We start from the raw sequence: 24,003 nt of genomic DNA on the forward strand, positions 1-24,003 counted from the left end.
ATGGAAATACAATGATTGACAATAACTTCCCTAGATTTAAAATCTATGAGCGTGCGTAGATTCATTCTTATATATACACACACATACATATAAGATATTAATTTTATCTAGAAAACGATTAGATGATTTGAAAACATAAATTATTATTATTTTTAGAATTAAACATTTATTTTCATTATGTAAATTCAAATGGGTTATTTATCTAATTTTGGAATGTTGAGGGTATATATACAAAATCACCTTTACACTATATTTTCTAAGGGCCCGCATGGTGGGCTGGGCCTTTGATCCAGCTCTTAGCTTTGTCTGCACCGAAAACCACATCCCGAGGTCATTGTCAATAACTGATATTGAATCGCAGCCGTTCATATGTTCCCTCGTCGTGGAACCCAATCCTAATACTTCTTTAAAACCTCTAATAATTCATCTCTCGCTCGTGAATTCCAAAGTTGTTATTTTTTTGGAGGATTGAAGGAGGATTTGTGCGGATTTTGATGGGATTTTTGAGTCCCATTTTTGGGTTCTTTGGATTCAGTGCCGGTGTTTCCATCGGTGTTTTTCTTGGGTATTATCTCTTCATCTTCTTCCAGCCCACTGATGTCAAGGTACCTCCTTTTTTGTCATCTGTTCAGGATTTGATTTTGAACTTTTTCATGCATGGATTTATGTTTTCATATTCTTTTTTATATTTTTTATTTATTGAAGATTTTGGTGCATGGTTCTTATTAAGAAATGAGTGATCTTGTGGAATTTGACTTCTTAGCTTCGCGGTTGTGTGGATTCATGCTTTGCTATTCTTTCTAGTTTTATATTTTTAATGTTTTTGTATTGGTGAAAAGATGAGTAATCTTATATATTCTGTTTAGATTGATTTGGAATAAAGGAAATTAATTATGTTTTAGTATTATCTGTCATCCACTTCAAGCCCACTGATGTCAAGGTGTTTTTTTTTTAATTATTAATTTTGCTTGTTTGGGATTTGATTTGAAGTTTCTAGCTATATGAATAATCTCAAGGTGTGTTTTTATTGATGAAAAACAGAGGAGAATAGGGTAAACAATGAAATTTTATCTTAATTTAAGCATATCAATGGAGGTTCACTATATTTTGAAGATGATATAATCAATTGATGTTATTTTTTGCCATTTTTGCTGTTAGGATCCCTTGATTCGGCCACTGGTGGAACATGATTCTATGGCGATAGAGCGGATGCTGCCTGAGATTCCCCTTTGGGTGAAAAACCCAGACTATGATCGAGTCTGTATCTACATGCTTAACTTGATCTTATTAGCTTTGATTGTTATCCAATAACTTGTTTTCTCAATTGCTTTGAAGGTTGATTGGCTGAATAGGTTCTTACAATTGTTGTGGCCTTATCTAGATAAGGTATGATGCTATTGCAAGCTCTTGAATCTCTCTTTTGGAGCTTTTTCTTGTTGCTGCTGATATGTCTGTTTTGTTTAAAGGCAATATGCAGAACAGCAAAGGAAATTGCAAAGCCTATTATTGATGAGAATGCTGCAAAGTATAAAATTGACTCTGTTGAATTTAGCACTTTTACATTAGGCTCCTTACCACCCATTTTTCAAGGTCAGTTTATTTAGCCATCTCTTTGCTTACTTTTCTAAGGTACTAGTTTCTATGTGATGATTTACCGATCTGTTATTTCTAGCCTTTTCTCATTTTGAATGATACCACTGGTTAACATCTTACTGAATCTTAACTATAATAGCAAAATCTTTGTGACCATTGACTCAAGAAGTGTCAAATAGGTAGCACTCTTAGGACCTACTGTTCACCAGTGAAAGTATGAAATAGAAGTAGCAGAAAGAACACTCATAATCTGAGCAAGAACCTGACCAATGGGAGTTAAAAGCAAAGGTTTCTCAAATAAAATGAATGCAATTCAACAATTGACCTTCTTAATTTACTAATTGATTTGATTTCTTTCTTTATTCCTTTAATGTTCATCTGATTTCTTGTTCCGAAATGATTAACCTTTGCAAATTTGATCTGAAGTTTTTTATGAGACTAGTCTTTGAAACACAGTAAGCACAGATTCTGGACATTTCTGGTGATGTTCCTGCAAGTTTTGTATATTTATGCTACTATTAAAGTGCATATTTCTCTTTCTCTGTTACCAATTGAAAAACATTAGACAGGAATGAAAGTTTACATTACTGATGAGAAGGAATTGATAATGGAACCTTCATTCAAGTGGGCTGGAAATCCAAATGTCACTGTTAAGCTGAAAGCATTTGGACTAAGAGCAACTGCACAGGTCATTGATCTGCATCTGTACTTCATGAAAATGAAAAATACCCCATAAATGAAAGTCCAGTATTGGATATTTATTTCCTTTAATAAAATTTGCATGCTTAGTAACTGGTTTCTTTTTGGGAGTTTCAGGTGGTAGATTTGCAAATCTTTGCTGCACCACGTATTACTTTAAAGCCACTGGTTCCTAGTTTTCCTTGTTTCGCAAATATTTTTGTTTCTCTCATGGAAAAGGTTAGATCAAGAAAATTGATGTTCTGTACTTGATCTCATTGGTATTTATGATCATATATCTGCAATTTCTTTAGCTTTTATCTCTTCCTTTTCAGCCATATGTGGACTTTGGGCTTAAACTATTTGGAGCAGATATTATGTCTATACCTGGTCTTTACAGGTTTGTTCAGGTAATTCATTTATTGACTTGTTTATTCACTGGAATTAGTGTTGCATGTGCTGTGAGAATCAGTCGGAAGTTTGAAATAACTTTAACTTACAAAATTCTTATTCATGCATTTTTGCTAATCTTTGTAATAATTTACATCCTCTCTGTTTTCGCGTCTTCACTCCCTGTCTTCTCTAATGTTATACATACATATATATATATATATATATATATCTGCAGGAGACCATCAAGATTCAGGTAGCAAATATGTATCTATGGCCAAGACAACTTGAAGTTCCACTTTTGGATATTTCAAAGTAATTTAGTTCATTAATTTTTAATTTCTAGCGTATCTTCATCCTGATTGGCCATACTTAGTGAAGCTTTGTTACCCTCTAACAGGGCCCTGAAGAAGTCAGTTGGTATTCTGAATGTAAAGGTTATCAGGGCTCATAAGTTAAACAAGAAAGACCTTATGGGTAAATCAGACCCTTATGTGAAACTAAGGCTCACGGAAGACAAGCTGTCATCGAAGAAGACGACTGTGAAGAAGAGTAACCTTAATCCTGAATGGAATGAGGAATTCAAATTGGTTGTTAAAGATCCTGAATCCCAGGCTTTGGAACTTCTTGTTTATGATTGGGAAAAGGTATGTTTCCATCTATTCATTTATGAATTTACTATTTGCAATTCATTGAATATTCAAGTTTTCACATCTTTAGGTTGGGAAACATGAAAAAATGGGCTTAAATGTTATTCCTTTGAGAGATCTTACTCCTGACAAACCAAGAATGTTGACACTAAATCTGCTTAAAAATATGGATTCTAATGATCCTCAAAACGAGAAGTCACGAGGACAGCTTGTTGTCGAAGTAACATATAACCCTTTTAAAGAGAGTGAGATAGCCGATGATATGACTGAAGATGCAAATGATGTTGAAAAGGCTCCTAATGGTACTCCATCAGGTGGTGGTTTGCTCGTGGTTACAGTTCATGAAGCTCAAGATCTCGAGGGAAAGCATCACACAAATCCTTACGTTAAAATCCTTTTCAAAGGAGACCAGAAGAAAACCAAGGTACGTACCCAAACTAATTTGGAATTCAGTTTCAGAGTAGAACATAAATATATATATATACAAAGGTCTCTCTTTATCGTGGAAGCAGCATATAAAGAAAAACAGGGATCCTCGCTGGGGAGAAGAATTTCAGTTCATGTGTGAAGAACCACCTGTTAAAGATAAAATACGTGCAGAGGTTTTTAGTCGGCCATCGACAATTGGCATACACTCCAAGGTTTGGACTCTTCATACACTGTTTTTTAGCATTACTGTAGTAGATGTAAAATCATCTTGATGAACTCGCTTTTCTTTTACTTATTTCATCCAGGAAAACCTTGGTTATGTTGTTATTAACCTTGCCGATGTTGTTACTAACAAGCGAATAAATGAAAATTTTCATCTCATTGACTCGAAGAATGGCCGGATTCAGATTGAACTACAATGGAGAACTTCATAGAATGAATTTTTACATGTGTAAATTCATTTCTTTGTTTCTGCATTTTCAGGCTTGTTTTCTGAAATACATTCCTTTGGCTTCTTGTAATGTTTGCGGATAATAGATGATTTTTAATACAAAAAATCAAGTCATCAAATTTCAAGGATTTATTTAGCTCTGTTAAACAGGGACTACAAATCAGGTCATCAAATTTCAAGGATTTATTGGCTCTGTTAAACAGGAAGTACAAATAAGAGAATTTAAATAAATAGAACACCACCACGCTTCCCTTGAGGAAAAAAACGCTGGAGAACAAGACCATCTCCTTCCTAACCAACTACTACTAAACAGTCATGAATGTATGTATGCATTCAGGCATTGGATGAGGACCTCAAAGACAAAGTAATGTCCTGAAAAACTCTTAGCCTCTTCCCCATCTTCCCCCCAGCCAATGCTGGGCTTTTATTGCTCGTCTCCCCGCCCGCGTCTTCAAGCACCGGAGCCAACACTGCCGCCAATATCGCCTCATTGAATGCGTCATTGTCAGGTAACTCCGGCAGAAAAACCGATTTTTTTCTGTTCACTGTTTCATCTGTTGTCTTCTTCTCCTCCATCATGTTCCCTGATCTTGTTCTCTTCAGGTTTCCTAAAGGATCGTGACACTGGGCAAGACTGTTGTGGCTCTTCAATGAATTTAAATAAAAGGGCGGCGCATCGATGTTAAGTGAATTAGTACAAGGCAGCAATGTTTGAGGTGGAGGGGGAGGAGGAGGAGGAGGAGGAAGTTTTGCGGCATTTTCATCGGGGAAAAACTCTGGCAATGGCATTTGATAGTCATTACAAGGCTGAGGTTGCCAAATCGATGATGATCCGGTGAAAGCTTCGAAAAGCCTGGATCCACCACTGGTTAGTATTTTTGATTCAATATCTCTAAGCATCTCTTGAGCTCTCTCGAATGCTTTAAGATGAGAATCAGCACCTCGGAGACCATCTGAGGAGTTTACCGGCCTTTTCACTTGTTTGAGAGTGTCCTTTGCCTCTGCAACCCTCCCTTGTTTCATCAAACAAATGCCAAGATTACACATCTTGTTATTGTCTGGACCAATCAAAAGAGCTCTTCGATATGCCGCCTCAGCTTCCATATACTCATCCTTCTGCATTAGAGCCCATCCAAGATTGCCCTGCCATCATTATCAAAGTTCACAACTTTAGCAACCTTTCAGTGAGTATAAATAAAGCAAAGATTCAAAGAAGATGAAGTTTCGGCTTTGTTTAGTACCAGTAAACGAGTTGCTTCTTGCTCTAGAGACACCTGAAACTTCCTCCCTTGAGAACGTGCAGTCTTAGTTCTTTTCCCATTGAATGCTAATCCTTGCTGAATCAAATGAAGCTTGTGCTTCAACAAAGATATCTGATCATCCAATCTCCCACACCTCTATTGATTCATCACCACCAAGAACACAAATTCAGTAAATTGAGCACTAAATTCCTTCAATTGAATCTTAAAACATCAAAAGGAAAAGAGTCTGAAACCTTGTAGAGATCCAAGAGAATGTTGTCAAGTGATTCCTGAGCTTGATCTGAGCACCTATTCCTCAAAGACTTGATAGCTTCAATGGCTTCCTCTGCCCTGTTCTGCTGCTTCATCACAATGGCCATGTCCTTCAAAGCACTATCAACTCGGTCACCGGCATTAATAGCAGCCCAAAACAAAGCTATCGCCTTTTCAGGGTCCTTATCTACAAGCTAAAAACCAAAAGCACAGTTAGAAAACAAGCAGAAAGATCGAAACTTTATATCAAAGTATCGAAAGGGAATGTACCTGGACTCTCTTAGCCTTGACATATGGTGTGTCACCCACAGGGACTTTGTGTGCAACATGGAAGGACTCAGAACGTGTTCTGAGGATGGGTTTGATGGGAGATGATGGTGCTGATTTGCTCGGACGAATGCCTAGTGGTGCATTCATGTTCCATAGTTCTTGAACCATCTTTCTTTAAAGAATGATTGACAAATTCTTTTGAATGTCAATTAGAGAAGATGAAGATGAAGATGAAGATGAAGATGAAGATGAAGAATGGAGGAAGAGAAGGAGAAGTGAGCTTTGGATTCTATGTCTCACACTCACTGTCTCTTTCTCTGTAGGTTCTCTTGAGGGGAAGGGAGAGTGGGGGGTGTTGATAAGAGGAGTCTATTTGGAGATTCGAACGTTGGAAATGACCGTTTGAAAAACTAGCCGTTATGTCTAGGGGTCATCCGGGCCGTCCCGCCCTCGGCCCTGACGGGCCCTGCCCGGAACGGAACCCTGGGCCTTTCTGGGCTGGAGGCCTGCCAGGTTTTACGACCAACCTTCTCACTCTGTATCTATATATAAAATTTTTCTTAATAAAATAAGTGAAAAAAATTAATTAAAAATTTTAAATTTTTTATAACTAAGTGAATAATCTAAAAATAAAAATAAAATCACGTGCACAGAAAAGGAGCTTTGTGCACAAAGCTCTACAATATTTATGCTATCGTTCTTTAGAATTGAGGTTTAAGCTCGTTTTTTTAGCAGAACATAAACACCCTATGTAGGAATATGGTGCTAATATAGACCAAATGGTAGTTGGTTTATCAAATATCTATGATTTTAAATTTCGAAATTGTATTTTATATTTAAATGAGAGGTGAAATCAAATTTTACTAAATGATTTTTTAATAAAATATGTGAAAATATCTCTTATATATATATAATCTCAAAATAATAAGTATATTATACACACACATAAAATTTTGTCATAATTTTATCTCAATTAAAAAAAGAGTGACATTAAATATGATTTGTCTCTTAGAGGCATGATTAGTTTAAAAATTTTTTAATTGCTTCTAATTTTTACTTTTTTATTATTTTATTATTTTTTTATATTTGTATATTTTTAAATAAAAATTAAAACCAGCCTAGCTCGCAATGTGCCCATGGTGGTCCACTTCGAGGTTAGTGAGCCATACCAGATCAATATATCTTATTTGACACTTTGACCAGCATGGAGGGTTTTTGTTTTGTTTTTGTTTTTTTTTTTTTTTATCTTAGGTTTTTTTTAAAAATATTTACCATAATAATTCAAAGTCACCATGATAATTATTATAATTTTTTTATACAAAAAAGCATGGTAAGTTGATTAAAGGGCCTATGTGAAGACTCCAGAGAAGGAATATTTGTCGTGGAATAATTTAGAAAAAGGTTTTATTAATTATATGACGTGGGGAAGTCTCAAAGGAATTAATTAAATGACTAAATCCAAAATTCAGAATTAGGCCTTCTAATTTATTTAATAAAAACTAAAAATTTTATTTTAATTTGTTTTAATAAATGCAATGTAGATTTTCGTTAATCTTTTTAAAAACTATTAAAATTCATGGTCATTTAGACCACGCATTGAGAGAAAGTTGAATCTTCGCCCTCTTGCATGGGAGTCAAATGTTTTCTTAGTTTGGTCATTGTAATTAAAGATGACAATGGTATTATTTTGGAGATCTCATTATTAATTTTAAAGCTTTAAAATTTTTAATAATAATTTTAAACTATTAGAATTTTGGAGATATATTAATTATTTATGTATTAAAATAAATTAAAATCTTAAACTTTTTTATTTTATACTTAATGATCATATTAAATAATCTCAACCATGTTTTAAAATTTACAATAATAAAGAGAAAATTATCTATGTAGATAATGCCAATGGCCCATTTTGGAATTTAAGCATCTATTGAAGTTCATCAAGCCACTAATATATGTGTATATATATATATATATATATATTGATAGATTTTTGGAATTTCAGCATCTATCAAGGTTCATCAAGCCACAAATATATATATATCTTACCTAACGAAAAGAGTTCAACTTGCTTGGTTTGAGAACCAGGCAAATCTCTGGTCCCGGCCTATCACCAACTGCTATATGTCCATTAAATTTTTTTATTATAATTAATTTTTTTTCATGTGGACATGTAACATTGTATAATAGATTAGAACCAGGGCTTGCTTGATTCTCAAACCAGACAAGTTGAGCTCAACAAAAATGAAGAGGGTGACCTTGGAGACATTTTGACATGTTGAATAAATGTTAAATCCAATGGGCCATTTTGGAATTTCAGCATCTGTCAAAGTTCATCATGCCACTAATTAACACCACCCACCATCTTTCTCTTTCCAAACCAACTTCCTCTTCTCCAATTGTAATCATTTTCAAACACTTGTATCTCTAGATTTTAAGCCTTATTTATATATTTAACATGTTGATATTAAAATCAATGGCCATGATTAATAAAAAGATTAATAATATTCCATAGATTGCTTCTAGTTATTGATCAATGACAAATGCTATCAAACCAATCATCCCATCAAAGTCTTAACTACTCTTCTTAACCCACAACTCATGACTTCAATCTCTAATAACAAAAAGATTACCTACTACTATTTTATTAATTATTAGTAGGTATATACATATATATCATATATATATATATATATATATATGTGCACATACTAAACAATTAATGATCATGACATGATAAAGAAGTGGAGGAGGCCACTCCCCACCAACTCACATCTAGAAGATCAAAGCTTCCCACTTCCTCTCCAAGTCAAATGCCTTTATATCCCCTCCTCCCTTTCTTTAAACATTGCACTCCATCTCTTATAAAGAAGAAGTTCAAATCATTAAAAGAAACAGAAGAGCAAGTTTAATATATCTTTAGAAGAAGAAGAAGTTCATGTAATTATAAAAAGAAAGAAAGAAGAGAAGAAGATGGGGAGATCACCATGTTGTGAAAAAGAACACACAAACAAAGGAGCATGGACTAAAGAAGAAGATGAAAGGTTAATAGCTCACATCAAGGTACATGGTGAAGGTTGTTGGCGTTCTTTGCCTAAGGCTGCTGGTTTACAACGGTGTGGTAAGAGCTGCCGCCTCCGTTGGATTAACTACCTCCGTCCTGATCTCAAGCGTGGTAACTTCTCTGATAATGAAGATGAACTCATCATCAAGCTCCATAGTCTTCTTGGCAACAAGTAATTCTTCAATCCTTTCTTAATTCATTCTTACTAATTAATTATCACTAAACTCATCATGCTATAATATACACACATATCATTAATCCTTTCTTCTCATGCTTATGATCAAACTCATGATCATTAATCTTTTCTTTTCATGATTATTAACATGCTCAACATGTGTACATGTATATATAGATCAATCCTTTCTTTTTATGCTTATTAACAAGCTCATCATGTATATATATATATATATATCATTCCTTTCTTTTCATGCTTATAATAAACAACCTTATTGTGTGTGTGTGTGTGTGTGTGTCTATATATATATATATATCAACCCTTTCTCTTCATGCTTATTAACATATTCATCATGTGTGTATATATATCATTAACACTTTCTTTTCATAAAATTGAATAGATTCATCATGTGTGTGTGTGTGTGTGTATATTTGTAGGTGGTCAATGATAGCTGCAAGACTGCCAGGAAGAACAGATAATGAGATAAAGAACTATTGGAACACACATATAAGGAGGAAGCTATTAAGTAGAGGAATAGATCCATTAACTCATAAACCTATCAATAATATTGACAATGTTTCTAATCTCACAATATCATTCAAGAACATGCAAGACAAGAGCATTCAAGAAGAAATATCTCCAATATGGAATCAACAAGAAGAACTTCTTCGACGACAAAATCATCGATGCCCCGACTTGAATCTAGATCTCTGCATTAGCCCTCCTTCTCAAGATAATAAGTATTTGGATAATATTAATGTTGGCAAGGAGAGAACTCTCATGTGTTTTAGTTGCAGTTCAGCTGGGTTGCAGAATAGAGAAGAATGCCAATGTTATGAACCCTTTCTTAGTATTAGTAATAATAGTGTTCTTGTTAAATATATGTAAGAATCCTTCTTCACTACATACACCATGAAACCCTAACTTTGTATTGTATATATGCATGAATGAAATCTTTTGTTCTATATATTTAATTAGTTGTTATTTGCCATGAAATTTTTTTATTAAAAGTGAATAAATCACAGTTTATTGAAACAAAATAAAAATATGAAATATAAAACATAATGTAAAATAGGAAGAAGAAATTCTACTAGCTGTGGAGGAATTACGATTAAGACAAGAAAGAAAATACGGAGGAAAGTCGTCCTGGTTTAAAAGACATGTAATAACGACAAGAAAGATATTCACCAAGATGATTAGACATCATTAAGAACACGAGGCGTGGTAGATGACACTACCCAGATGATTAGACGTCATTAGGAACACGTGATGACGCTGTTTGATCACATGTGACAAAGATGTTGGGGCCAACTCACTGGAATTAGGAACTAATTAAAGGTCCCCATAAAGTTGAAACTTATGGAATTAGTTAGTTCATTTCTATATAATTTCTATTTTTTTTCTTCTTTTATTGTTGAATTACATTTAGAATCTCAGTATATTAGAAAAACTCTATTTTTGATATTGTTATTAGATTAATTTATTATTATTAAATTTTTTGAATTTATAAAAGTAGTTTGATAATAAATTATATTCTCCTGTTCTCCTGCCCCTACTTCTCATCTCTATATTTTATTTCTTAATATTTATTATGAGTGAGTAGCTAGCTACGCTTTTTTTTTAAAAAATATTACATGTTATTTTTTTAATTATAAAAAAAGATATTTTTTGAAATAATTACATATTTAAACAAAACGGTAAGCTAAGTACTGTATTGCTTAAATATTAGTGGAAAACGGTAACATGTAACATGCTTAAATATTAATGAAAATGAAATAATTAGTTTGTGTATCATTTCAATACCACATGAATTGTTGCTTTCGTGACTTAAACTAAAGATTTAATAGAAGCTTCTATTAATACTTTTCTAAGTGTATAATTTTTCAATTGATTATTTGAATCATTGTAATGTTTGGTAAGGGAGTAGGTGGGATGGTTTTTAATTGTATTTGTTGTTAGACTTAATTAGTTATCTATTTTGTTTGTTTCATTAATTGTCATATGTTCTCGAGAAAAATAATCAAATAAAGAAATTCGTGGATGAATTTGAACTAAAAAGCCATGTATAATATTCTAAGTAATCAAAGTCATTTTCAAGAATAAATAAAACCTTTGGAATTAAATTGTTAGTATCTCTTTGTAATTAATATTCATTAGAACGTACACCACCCAAATTAACTCAATGAAAATGGGTTAAATTTTTTTAGATTATTCACTGCGATAAATCCTTTTTTTAATACCATTTTATCAATTTATCAAAACATATTTTATTAGATGAACTTTGGATTAATAGAACAAATATAAGAGATAAGTAAGAAGGAATTGACAGCTGAAATTTGCCGGTATATATTAGTAAACTAATTTCTTCTTTACCTTTTAAGTGGATCAAAGTTCTTTAATGACTTGGTTAGCTGTGAATAATTTCATAGTTGGTAGAAACAAGTCTCTTTCTAACATTCTCGCCACCTTTCACTTTCTTTTTCTTTTTCCTATATATATATATATATATATATATATATATATGTTAGGTTGGCAATTTTCGATTATTAATTAATGTTTTTTTTTTGTTTTGACAAATATAAACAAGCAATGCACAAATATAGAGTTAATATCTCATAGACATATGTTATATTTTACCTGAACTGAGGTTCAAACTCGCCTCCTCAACATGATTTATTCTATACAAAGACACTTCGTGCCAATAGATTAACATATCATTGATTAATGAATTATGGAAGCTTTTAACAATGAAAAAAAAAACATGCCTAATGGTATTACTCTATTATGATGTGATGTTATTTTCTTAATTTCTTATTAAACCTCAAAATTACATATATAACCTTGCAAAGCTCCTTTGTATGTGTGTTTATATATATATATATATGCATGAAAAGGGTGTAAAAAGTCATTTGACTAGGGTCCATTTAGTTATGCTTAAAATTAAGGTAATTATCACAAAGTACGTATGAAAAATAGAAAAAAAAAAATTGAGAATCAATATGAGTAACAAATTCATAAAAAAAAGAAAAAAAAACTATCTATTAATCCATTTTATATGCATTAACATGCATTTTCCAACATCCACCTAACACAGGCCTTCTCACTTGACCAATCAAAGCTAAAAATATCTTCTTATTTTAATAGGGATTTACTATGTTAAAATTTAAGAGGGTTAAACTAATCATGGGTCAAATACAATTGATTAGTATTAAATATCTTCTTGTTTGGCATGATTGAAAATATCTTCTTTTTTGGCCTTTGACTCTTTCAATGGTTAATATTGTTTACTTAATTGAATCTTAGTATTAATCCACTTTCTCCACTAACAGATAATACATTTATTTTAACCAAACAAATTGAAGTTAAATACCAAATATGAAGGGGGACATAATATATATACACACACATATTTTTTACTATTACATTACATGTTACTAGTGTTTGATTAGTAAATAGATCCATTTATTATTTAATAAATAAGATGAATCACCAATAAATGTATACATGAGTTGTTTAGTTAACAAGAGGTTTACATAACATGTTGATCAATTAAGGAGGCCAAAGCAATTACTTTGAGTACAACCATAAAATGATACATTAATTAGTCATTAGCACATGTATTTCAAAAAGTTTCTTTATCTTGATATGTTTATTTATAAGCGTTAATTTAAAATAAATAAAAAATAAATAAATAAATAAATAAATAAATAGAGTGTCTTTGTGAATCTCTAAGTTGACTGGAAGTGGGTGGTGGGAGAATAACACTAGGTAGCCACTTTTCTATGTGTTTACATTGAGGGAAAAAGAAAGATTAATATTGAGAAGATTGAATTTGATAATATCTTATATCTATTTATTGTTCATTGTTTATTCTTGTTTTCATTAAGTGGACACAGTAGTCATTTTGGCCTCCGTGTGAAACTGAAATTAAAAAAAATAAAATAAATAAATAATTATGCAACTTCAGCACAATATATAGTGTTAATTAAGTTGATGTCATTATAAGTGAAGTTTATCTCTACCATTTGATTAATGCTCAATTAACTCATAGTATAATTAACTACACTTTAGTTAATAATACATATATTATTGGGAAAATTAAACTCATTTTTAGCTTGAAGAAAAGAAAAGTAACATCACTCTGTCCACCAACATTCTGGTTTCTTATGATCTTGTTAATCTTATAATGAAGTAACTTACTTGAAAAAGGGTACAAGTTTGAGAAGGTTCATTGTGATACTCCATTGATTTTGATGGTCAATACTTCCTTTGAGGTTGTCTTAATTGTAAAACAAGATTCAAATACAATTTAATTAGCGTTGCTTCCAAATGAAAACAACATAGGAAGTTTCTCTAACATGTCACTTAGAAACTCATTAATTTCTATGATGAAGATAAGATTGATGAATGTTGTTGTGACTTTGAAAATGAAAGGTAATATATAGTAAAATATATATATATATAAAAAAACATACTATTTGTTTATGAGATAATTTATCACCTCATCATAGTTGCCGTGTTCAATGAGAGCATGTTTCATAGTAAAATTGATTTCCATTTATTATATATAACCATTTCAAAATGATGACTATTTTATTTAATTCTCCTAATCAGACTTTTTAAGGTTTTTAAAATGATTTATTTGATGCAAGAAATCTAATCAACCAAAATCAAAATAAAATAAACAAGATACATTAACCATATTGAAAACCAAGAAGCCAACACAGTGTGTACAAGAACAAATCTAAGAGTTTTTAACTTATCCCAAAAAATCATGTTGCTGGCCCATTTCACTAGACATCATCAACTCCCAAAACCCTAGATCACAGATTCTTTACAACATCTTAGACTACTGAAATCATGGCAATTTAAAGTTTCGAAAGAACATCATAATACTGAATAATGATGATGATAATGAAGCCGATGAAGATGATAATATAAAGGTTCAGATATCAAACAGATGTAAGCAAAATGGCAGCAGACCAATAACAATATAGATGATTGCAGGAGTGTGGCATGTTTCTGATTCTGATGTCTTAGAAACTACACATATTAAAAGAAAAGAGGCAATAATTAAATCTCTGGTGATCCAGCATCAGCATGAGAATTTGGCAAGAAAAAATAATGGTAGTAAATCAGATGTGCACATAGCCAAGGTGTAATCAAGAACTTCAGATACAGTTATAAACTCCTTTGGAAGGTCATTTAGGCTTTAGGCTTGGCCTCGGCTGCAGCATTCTCTGCCTCAATCTCTCCAATGATTGCTTCAATTTCAGGTTCTTCTAGTTGACGAAGGCCTTCTTTAGTCATCACAGCAATTTCAATATTCCCCCCACCCTCGACAACCTAAAATAAAATTGATGTCATATAACAACTACAAAAATATATCAAATACAATAATAAATAATGAAAAGACAACAGATCAACAGCGGAAATGAGGAGCTTGAAATATAAATTTTCAGTCTTTCCATGTAGAGCATGGGTGATTGCACACAAAATGACATAAGCCCCATAAAACTGACAGAAATGTAGGTGTCTCACTACGTTTCTATAGATAGCAGCTATATGATCAAGAACAACCTAACTTTTGATAGACAGCCCTCTGGTTAAAAGAAGCATATCATTATGCAATAGCAATGCTTATCATATACAAACAACTAACTACCAATAATTCAGAAGATAACCTTTCGAATATTCCATGTCAAGTTAGCATCTGAAGCTAAAAAGTTCATGCAATTTAAAATGGGAGCAAAAGAATAAGTAGACCAATCCTTTCAGAAAACAGACAACATAACTTAGCCGAAATTTTTAGAAGATTTTGATCACTCATATGGGCATAGGATGCAGTCAAAGAAAAGATTTTGATTGTGGACGGTTCTTGAAAACATAACAGGAAGAACTTTACTTTGTATGAAAGGTGGGCAGTTTTCACCACTCCATAGTCTCCTAAAGAAGACAATAACCTTCCACTCTTAATACCATTTCCACAAGTAAGAAAACTAAATCTTTGTATTATAAAAACTTGTCATGAGGACTATCTACTCATATAGATAATAAATTGAACATGACGATCAAACTTCCAAAAGTCACAACGATAAGAGGTAACTTAAGTGCGGCTAGATTCGCAACCAAACCAAAACCAAGTCAGTCCAAAATAATCAGAACCCTATATTTTTGAAGTGCCTTCTAGGTCAAAGTTTAAGATGAATATACCCATCATATAATAAAATAAATTGCACAAGACTCATCCATGTTTCAAAAAATAATACTTCCGTGGGCACTCTAGGATCAGCATATCATAAATGTGGAATGTGGCCACACGACAAATCTGATATTAATATATATCACAACATGTCTCCTATGAACAAACCCAATCTGCAATCCTTAAGCACTAGAACTGCTTGAAACAATAATGAAAGATATGAACTAGCAATAAATGGACTAAACCAAACAGCATAACTTAATAAAATGTTAAACAAAATTTAGTATTGAAAGAGATGGAGTGTCTAAAAAAATTACTGTAAAAATAGCCTGAAAAAAATAATAAAAATTTTAAATTTATATGTAGCGTAGCCCATAAGTTTTGTAGAAGAACTACCAACTTATTAAAGAAAATCAACGAACATGTTCTACTCAATGGACTATACACCGGAAGTTATATATAAAGCTTAGTAATCAAGGACAGAAGGATGAAAGCTACACATTTTTCTTTTATGTAAGAATCAATTTGCTCTAAATATTTAACGTTTTATCAAATTTAAATCAAGTATGAAATGCTTTCCTATATGCCGAAACAAATATAAGCAAACCTAATAAGAAAGAAACTCAATTTATGCAAGATCTAAATGTTTGAATCACTAAGGATACCTACTTATATTTCATTTGCAAATCCTAAAGGATCATGATTAAGCAGATCTCTAAAATAACATACAATTACTCATGACAATGGGCATCCCAAAAGATATGGAATTGGAGATTTCTGTAATGCAGGATTATGCATGTAGTTTTCTCAATCCTTAATCCTATGAATCATGTGATGTGATTATGAATTTCACCATTTTTAACATTCTATAATCAAAGAAAAGATAGCAAAAACTGTAATCACTAACATACAAAAGAAACTCCAAATAAATAACCAGTGTCCATCAAAAGTAATAAACTGTTAGTCTCATGAACCCTAGCTCTTGCAAGTTGCAAAGAATAGCACACCACTTGGGAGACTTCAAAAAAGAGACAAGATTTTCTTATTAACCAAATCAGTGAAGAGAACTACATACCTCAAGAAGTGCCCTGATCGCAAGCTTGATGGTATCCTTTCCGGACGTCTCCTTATAGTTCTTCTCCAAGAATTCCCTCATAGAATTCGAGTTCCTCCCAGTCGCATTCGCCTTCCATGCTGAAAAGGTCCCAGAAGGATCAGTCTGATACAGTGATGGCACACCAGAGTAGGGATCAAACCCGACAATAAGCGTAGACAGCCCAAACGGCCGGACACCGCCGCTCTGCGTGTACTTCTGTTGCAGTCCGGCGATGTAGCGAGTGATGTACTCGACGGTGACAGGATCCTCTACAGTGAGCCGGTGGCTCTGGCACTCGATCCTCGCCTTGTTGATCAGCACACGCGCATCCGCCTTCAACCCCGCGCATGCCAGCGCGATGTGATTGTCCAGGTTCACAATCTTCCTCACCGTCCTGCAAATCAGCAAACCAAGAATCAAGGCCACTTCAACAGCGCGGATCGGAACCCTAAAACCCTAGAAGAAAAAGGGAGTAGTACCGAGAGTCTTGCAGCTTGGGAGTGGACTTCTTCTCAACGCCTAGAACGATCGTGTCGGTGCCGCGGACGCCGACGGCAGCGTTGCCCTTGCGGACGGCTTCAAGGGCGTACTCGACCTGGAAGAGATGGCCATCGGGGGAGAAGACGGTGATGGCGCGATCGTAGCGAGCCATGGATGGATCGATCAATGAGAGATCTCGCAAGGATTCTAGGGTTTCTTCTCTTCGATCTTTGGATGGAGTTCTTCGATGAAGAAAGAGGGAGAATGGAAGGAGAAAAGTGAAGAAGAGACGAGGTGAACTTGGAGAGCAAGGCAGCGGGCTTGAAAACGGGTCGGGTTTGAAAGATACAAACCCGGATCCGATTGAAATGATCCGAAGATCAAAACGGGTTAGCGGGTTTTTTCTGTAGTGGATCCGAATCCGGCCCATTTATTAACATTAGGAAGATAAACGAGATTCATAACCTCACAAGATCACATTAATGCTTTCATTGAGAGCTGGTGATGCGGGGCTGAGTGACTGATCAACAAAGGATTCTGACAAGTCCAATGTCACTGAGTGAAGAATGCCTGATCTGATAAAAACGTCAAAGGAATAATATTACAAATCCGGTTTAGTCACGCATCACCTAATTGGAGAGTCCATAGCATATATGTGAAAAATAACCTCACCCTATTAGCCTGATTAGGCCGGTCTTTTTAAGGTTATAGTCCCGCATTGCTAAATTAAATACAAATAAAAAACAATATGAATTGGATTTGGTTTTTACTCAGATTGTGTGATATGTTAAATGGACCACAAATGATTAAGTGTAACTTCTCCGAATGATACAGGATTTATACAAGCTTGGAGGAATATATGCTTTTCTATGTCATTTGTCCACACATTTGGTGTGATTCACCTAAGAATTATATAGGAAACTATTAAGAAAATATACATGCTGTGAAAAACCAATTCAGTTCTTCATAGATAACTGTCTCTATGTTCTTAGCTTCAGCATTGCTGCAAACTGATGATAGTTGATGTTCACATCTCTTCATCCCATTTGCTCTTCGGTATCTCACCTGAGTCAGCTATGAGAACCTTCTTCCTCGGCTTCCCATTGTAAGTTCCGGCCCCTCCTTCGATGGCATAAACAGTGTCCATACCTTGAATGACTTTACCAAAGGCTACGTGCTCGCCATCCAACCTGGAATGCCAATAGTACCGAGATAGGATCAATTTTTTGTTTTTTGTAATAACTTTGTGTACCTGTATTAGGCCAGATGAAATTTACCAGCTTGCTTTGACTGTTGTTATGAAGAATTGACAACCATTTGTATTAGGCCCTGAGTTTGCCATCGAAACGATGCCTGAAAGCAGAATCTAAGTTTCAGCCAAGTGGTGTAGCCCATGTCAAAATCAATAAAGATGTATTTGCATCACAGGGCATGATTTATTATGTCATTTTGGGATATTAAACTGAATAAAAACTGAATCTTGCAGAAGGATTGTGCTCTCTATCAGTAGGCAAGAGTGGAGATGAAAGTCAATGGGAATGGTAGTCACTAAACAGAAGTACACACTACCAAGGGACATAATATGGTCACACACTCAGAAATTGCAATAGAAGTATATAACCTGCATGTGAGTGCTTTACGATGAAATTTTCATCCGGAAAGGTGCCACCATAGATTGAAACCTTGCCTTTCCCATCCTTACGAATAATATCACCACCTTGAATCATAAAGCCAGAAATGATCCGATGAAATGGTATACCCTTGTAGTGAAGATTCTTTCCGCTGCTTCCCTTACCCTTCTCACCTAAAAGAGAAAAACAATTCATATAACTCCATTAATGTGTGCTATTCAGATGGTAAAAAATGTCCCTTTTCTTCAGTAACGGATAAGATTTCTCATGATAAATGAGCTTTAGAAATCCATCCATGGGAAACAAAATGAATTATAGATATTTTTGAAGCACCCACATACCTGTGCAAAGAGCCCTGAAATTTTCTGCATCAACAAAGATATGTGTCCATCAGCCATCAAGCAGAAATAATTAGGAACAACTAAGTGCATTGCCATAACAAAAAATGCAAATGGTTAACTAACTGACGAAATTCATGAGGAGCAGGACTAAATCAATATGAGGGTAAAAATGCAAGATGAACTCTTTCCACAACAGTTTAGGTATATATATTAATAATGGCTCATTTTAGTTTGTGAACATGTCTGATTTGGAAGACATTTACGTGAGAGAGCTTTTAAAACCATAGGTGTCAATAAATTATTGAAACAGTGACTAAGTACTGATTTGCTGTCATTGGTCATGGCATATATTTCAGTTAAGGAGCCTGGTAAGCAGACCAGAGCGTTCTTTTATTGAACATCAGAAAGTTAAAGAGGATAAGGATTGCAATTAACTATCCGTGTAAAAAGTCTATATTATATGATTTCTTATAATCAGGCAAGATTAAACAGTAATTATACTTGAGGGGAGAACCATATGTCCATGCACAACTTTTCCAAGCATGGCTAATGCTAAAAATCAATGATATTTCCTAGTATCATATAGGTGGGAAATAAAAAATAAAAAATAAAATAAAATATGTGTCAAAAATATAAAATTCATCAATCAGAAGAAGTAAATGCCCATGAACCAAGAATATTATAACTGCTGCACAGTTTAGCTTCTGTGCGCAAAATTCGAGTTCTCCTCAATCATGCTGGTCTGAGTTTTGGAGTGTGTTTATTTGCACATAGTCATTTATATGCTCATACCCTTTACTATGGTATTTAAATATGTATCATGCTCTCCCTTCTTTAATGAAGTCCTCAACATGTAATATAAATGTTCCTCATAGTTCTGTTTTTTTAGTCTTTAACCATCTGAAACATACCCTTTAAAAGAGAGACCAAACAATTAGTACTCACAGATAACTTGGAAAGGCACAAAATCCAAGCAAATATTGCACTACCACAAGCAACATAGACAACCACTATGTACAAATATGAATCAGAACATATGCAGAAACCTTATAACAACACCATCTTTTTATTTCAAAGCAGTATACTAAAGCAAATAACTAAATAACATAAAGGAAAATACACTCTGGGATCTTTAAGATATGTAATAAAGTATTGGGATATGGCATACCGGCAGTTTTTGGAACCACATTTCCATACAATCCAACAACAATTCTACCTGGAGAATGCAAACAGATGATATTAAAGATGACAAAGATGATGACAATAATGATTGCAATATGGAACAATCAGCAAAAATATAATTACATGAATTCAATTGCTAAGCATTTCAAAGCCATCTGATGAAATTCAATTACCATAAGTAGAGCTAAAGGCTAAAGCAATTGTCTTTTAAGAACATGAAAACGTAAGGAACATATTAAATACAAAAAAAAAATTATAAAATGCATTTGATGTACCTAATTATTTCAAAATCTTCAAAGTGTCCATATATGAATTGTTTAAACTTTAAAGTTTAAACAATTAAGATGAAACTCTCTCAGAGCCTAACAATAGAACACGTTCAGATAAACTCTAACACTAACTGCTGAAACCTGTAATGGAATATGCATATCCTTCTCAATTGAATGTCATAGCAAAAGCAATTTGACTACTTTAAGGTGGTGGTTAGATAGGCGGTCTAACTTTGGAATACAGCAAAAATATGTCCACTAAACAATCAACAATTGCATTAAGTAATTGAGTCCACTAGGCATATCATGCAACACCATGGGCATAACCTGGTGCTGTTCACTCCACATGATTTACTTTGATCTCATTTAATATAAAAAACAGAGATATTAGATCACTCTAAATAAATAAAGTTAATAAACCAGTCCTATATTAACAAAGTAAATAAGAAAGAAGAATGACTGGGCAATCCTTTTAGTAGCACAGATTAAAAGAAGATCAATAGCTTTTCAGAAACAAAGGATTTTAGCATATTCTAAGTTATACCTGCTTGCTGCCCATCGATGGTAACATCCAAATAAACTCTATGGGTAACCTCATGTGCCACTTCCCCCGTCACTTCCTCCTACATTAATAACAAGTAGGCCTTGATTTGTAAGATAGCATGCCCAAACACAAATGAATAAAATAATAATACTCTTAGATTGAAAAGTAAGTTTTATAGAACGTTTGTTAGACCAGATATGATATACACAGCTAAAAAACGACATTCTCAACGGATGGGCATAGCTAAGATGAGAATGTTGAGATAATTATCATTATCAGGTGTTACTAGAAAGAGAAGATTAAGGAATGAATTTATCTGAAATAGATTAGGGGTGATACTTATTACTGATAAGCTAAGAGAGAATCAATTAAGGTGATATGGCCGTATCCTTAAACGACCAATAGAAGCCCCCGTAAAAAATGTAGAAGCTATTCAAGTGGAGGGTTATAGAAAAGGCGGAGATAGATTTAAAAAGTGTTTAATAGAAACTTTATGAGATACTGATCTTGGTTTGTCTTTTGGTTCTTGATAGAGTAACGAGGAAGGAAAAAAATTTCATGAAGTGACCCTAACGGTTTGTTCTTGTTGTTGAATAAAATAATTGTACTCTTGCATTTCTTTGTAATTTTAAATTAAATAGTAACTTAAGAAATAATTTTTCAATATAAGGTTGGTTTGGGTTGCTTTTTCAGCATAACACATTGATGATGACATCTCTGGACACATGATTCTACCAATGGAAACACGATAGACATTGTCAAAATCATGATTTTAGATAGTTCAAAATAATGTTAACATCTAATAAGGTTTTCTCTAACATGGCATCATCAAATTGCCATAAATTCTACAACTTGGTTACTTATACCATCATTAAACCACTAGGTCAATTTTGAACTAGCAAGCTTTTGAAAATAACCCACTAAAACATTAGGTTTAAAATCATCTCTTAAATCAAATCCTAAGGTACTAAATTGGAAATCACTCCAAAATATGAGGATTTAAAAGTGGTTTTAACTCATAAAACTCTATAACGAAGAAGAGATAAGATCATTGCTTTAAATTTGCATCACAATTAATGCAACTTAGAGTAACAAATCATAACGTACCTTTTTCTTATCTCCTTTCGGAGGGAAGGATGGCCATTCCTTTTTCTTTTGCTTACTTAAAAATTAAAATTAGAGGCTCGTAAATGATTCGCATAAACTTATTAAGGCTTTAGACTAAAATTATGGTTACAATGTCCATGATAGAAAAACCTGGGGTGAGAGACAAAAGCACACTATCATTATACATGAAGCCAAACATAGTTAGATAGCATAGTTTCAATGGCTATGAAATCATGAAAATGCATTTCCCTCCTTTGGGAGTTTTAGAACCAACAAAACCTCTAGACAGGATTTTCTTCAATACTTACAAAAACAATAATGGAATCTCAAACTCCAAAACATCCGCCACATAATCTTCCTCATTCGTGTTTGTAGAACATAATGAAAGTTACAGGAATTTTGTTCTCTAATCAAATAAAAACCATTTCTATTAACTGATGATAGACGAAAGCTTAAGAACCTTATTTTTCACCATGTCACAAAACCTCACTGAAATTTAAAGAAGCACCATTCCTATTTACTCGTAATAGAGTGAAACATCACAATCAACCCTATTGTAACCATTTCCAACATTCCAATGAACTGTAAAGAATTACCATTCCTATTCCTATTCATTTAATAGCAAACTTTTTCTTTAACCAATGTGAACAAACCACATCAGAGACATGCACAGACATGAAGTTAATAATTCAATACACTTGTGCCCTCACTCTATATGAGCTGAGATTTGAATTCATTTTCTCAAACAATCTACGCAGGACCCGGTGCTAATGGACAAAGAGTTTGTTGCCACTTAATAACAAACTGAAGCATCATGATCAACCTAATTTCCATTCATTCCACAAAATTCCACTGAAATTTACATGCATGTCACACTAGCTGCAAAAAAATCCTTTCTTGAGGAAAATAAATAAATTAATACAAATCCTACATACCTAATTACTATTTGTCATATTTATGCCCCAAAAAAAAAATTATAACTTAAATCTGATCGCTCTGAATCGTGCCAAGAAGCTAAATGTGAGATCGAAACACTCAAAAGAACAATCCGGTAAAACAACAAGCAGATCTAGAAGCATGGAATAAAGCGACAAGAATCGCATCACTGTATCCAAAGAGATAAAATAAGTACCGAGATGGAGACCAGAGCTTCCCTCCGCCTGAAGGAGAAGAAGGTAAAGACGAAGATGAGGCCAAGGAACGCGATGACGGTGAGAGATTTGAGGTTCATCGTGGCCCTCGATTCGCCGATCGTGCTCACCGCCGGCTGAGCTCTTCTCCGATCACCACCTTACACTCCGGCTCCGCTTCTCGCATTCGTTCTTCTTCTTCGCTGTTTCTAGTCTCTTTGTATATCACTACTGTGCATCACTAGAACCCCGGGCGAATGGAAAGCGAGATCTATATGATTCTATAACAGAGGAAAGGAAAATGTGGACTAAAATATAAATATAAATATAAATCTTTTTATTTTTATAAAACAACTGAAAACAACATTTGGGTCTCTTGCGTAAAGTGTTCGCCTCGATTGTCGAGCTGGGCGAGTTCGATCTCGTCGCGTAGGGTGAGGCGCGTTCGATGGTAGTCTTCTCCATCGCGTGTATGTTTTTAGCTTATCGCCTCTCAAAAAAATAAAATATATATATAGAAAATTATAATTAATTTTTTATATAATTTTTTTAATGCAAAAAAAATGATTTATGAAATTGTTTTTATAAATAAAACTATAACTTTAATTTGAAGAATTTTTATAACAAATTGGAGGCACGGTTCGGTGGTGAGTGTTGTTCCCACGTAGTACGTGTTCGTCTTTGTTACGCTTATCGCTTTCTCATAACATAGAAAATTATAATTAGTTTTTTATATAAATTTTTTAATGCAAAAAAAAATGATTTATGAAATTGTTTTTATAAATAAAACTATAACTTTCATTTGAAGAA

At 33.5% G+C, this 24,003-nt stretch overlaps 5 protein-coding genes across 8 annotated transcripts; 2 read left to right on the forward strand and 3 right to left on the reverse strand.

Annotated features, from left to right (window-relative positions):
* The first annotated feature begins 425 nt into the window (after nt 1-425).
* Nucleotides 426-4,323, forward strand: LOC120261965 (synaptotagmin-2-like). 3 transcript variants are annotated; one of them, XM_039269991.1, is made up of 12 exons: nt 426-605; nt 1,159-1,257; nt 1,336-1,386; nt 1,467-1,590; nt 2,163-2,281; nt 2,410-2,511; nt 2,607-2,681; nt 2,900-2,976; nt 3,062-3,308; nt 3,382-3,735; nt 3,824-3,952; nt 4,046-4,323. In XM_039269991.1, exons 1-12 carry the CDS (start codon nt 495-497, stop codon nt 4,172-4,174), a joined length of 1,617 nt encoding a protein of 538 aa, XP_039125925.1. In that variant the 5' UTR covers nt 426-494; the 3' UTR covers nt 4,175-4,323. The 3 variants fall into 3 exon arrangements, with proteins under 3 accessions (XP_039125925.1, XP_039125932.1, XP_039125941.1); XM_039269998.1 differs by lacking the exon at nt 426-605 and adding an exon at nt 935-940; XM_039270007.1 differs by lacking the exons at nt 426-605; nt 1,159-1,257; nt 1,336-1,386 and having other exon boundaries at nt 1,505-1,590; nt 2,159-2,281.
* A 33-nt stretch (nt 4,324-4,356) lies between these two features.
* Nucleotides 4,357-6,323, reverse strand: LOC120261985 (protein POLLENLESS 3-LIKE 2). The gene is made up of 4 exons (XM_039270019.1): nt 5,976-6,323; nt 5,687-5,899; nt 5,433-5,588; nt 4,357-5,334 (listed from the first exon to the last, which is right to left on the reverse strand). Exons 1-4 carry the CDS (start codon nt 6,141-6,143, stop codon nt 4,525-4,527), a joined length of 1,347 nt encoding a protein of 448 aa, XP_039125953.1. The 5' UTR covers nt 6,144-6,323; the 3' UTR covers nt 4,357-4,524.
* Nucleotides 6,324-8,926: 2,603 nt separating this feature from the next.
* On the forward strand, nt 8,927-10,185 carry LOC120260348 (myb-related protein 308-like). The gene is made up of 2 exons (XM_039267801.1): nt 8,927-9,208; nt 9,649-10,185. The coding sequence occupies exons 1-2, from the start codon at nt 8,946-8,948 to the stop codon at nt 10,097-10,099; spliced, it is 714 nt and encodes a 237-aa protein (XP_039123735.1). The 5' UTR covers nt 8,927-8,945; the 3' UTR covers nt 10,100-10,185.
* Nucleotides 10,186-14,141: 3,956 nt separating this feature from the next.
* LOC120260342 (proteasome subunit alpha type-7) lies at nt 14,142-17,286 on the reverse strand. Its single transcript, XM_039267788.1, has 3 exons — nt 16,989-17,286; nt 16,489-16,903; nt 14,142-14,557 (listed from the first exon to the last, which is right to left on the reverse strand). The coding sequence occupies exons 1-3, from the start codon at nt 17,159-17,161 to the stop codon at nt 14,417-14,419; spliced, it is 729 nt and encodes a 242-aa protein (XP_039123722.1). The 5' UTR covers nt 17,162-17,286; the 3' UTR covers nt 14,142-14,416.
* A 452-nt stretch (nt 17,287-17,738) lies between these two features.
* On the reverse strand, nt 17,739-23,484 carry LOC120264856 (peptidyl-prolyl cis-trans isomerase CYP21-1). Of its 2 annotated transcripts, XM_039272723.1 has the most exons (7): nt 23,196-23,484; nt 20,957-21,035; nt 20,130-20,177; nt 18,962-18,985; nt 18,611-18,793; nt 18,267-18,342; nt 17,739-18,179 (listed from the first exon to the last, which is right to left on the reverse strand). In XM_039272723.1, the coding sequence occupies exons 1-7, from the start codon at nt 23,292-23,294 to the stop codon at nt 18,017-18,019; spliced, it is 672 nt and encodes a 223-aa protein (XP_039128657.1). In that variant the 5' UTR covers nt 23,295-23,484; the 3' UTR covers nt 17,739-18,016. The 2 variants fall into 2 exon arrangements, with proteins under 2 accessions (XP_039128657.1, XP_039128663.1); XM_039272729.1 differs by lacking the exon at nt 18,962-18,985.
* Nucleotides 23,485-24,003: the final 519 nt, after the last annotated feature.

This window comes from Dioscorea cayenensis, chromosome 1 (genome assembly GCF_009730915.1).
Source record: "Dioscorea cayenensis subsp. rotundata cultivar TDr96_F1 chromosome 1, TDr96_F1_v2_PseudoChromosome.rev07_lg8_w22 25.fasta, whole genome shotgun sequence".
In the NCBI taxonomy this organism is placed as follows: domain Eukaryota; kingdom Viridiplantae; phylum Streptophyta; class Magnoliopsida; order Dioscoreales; family Dioscoreaceae; genus Dioscorea; species Dioscorea cayenensis.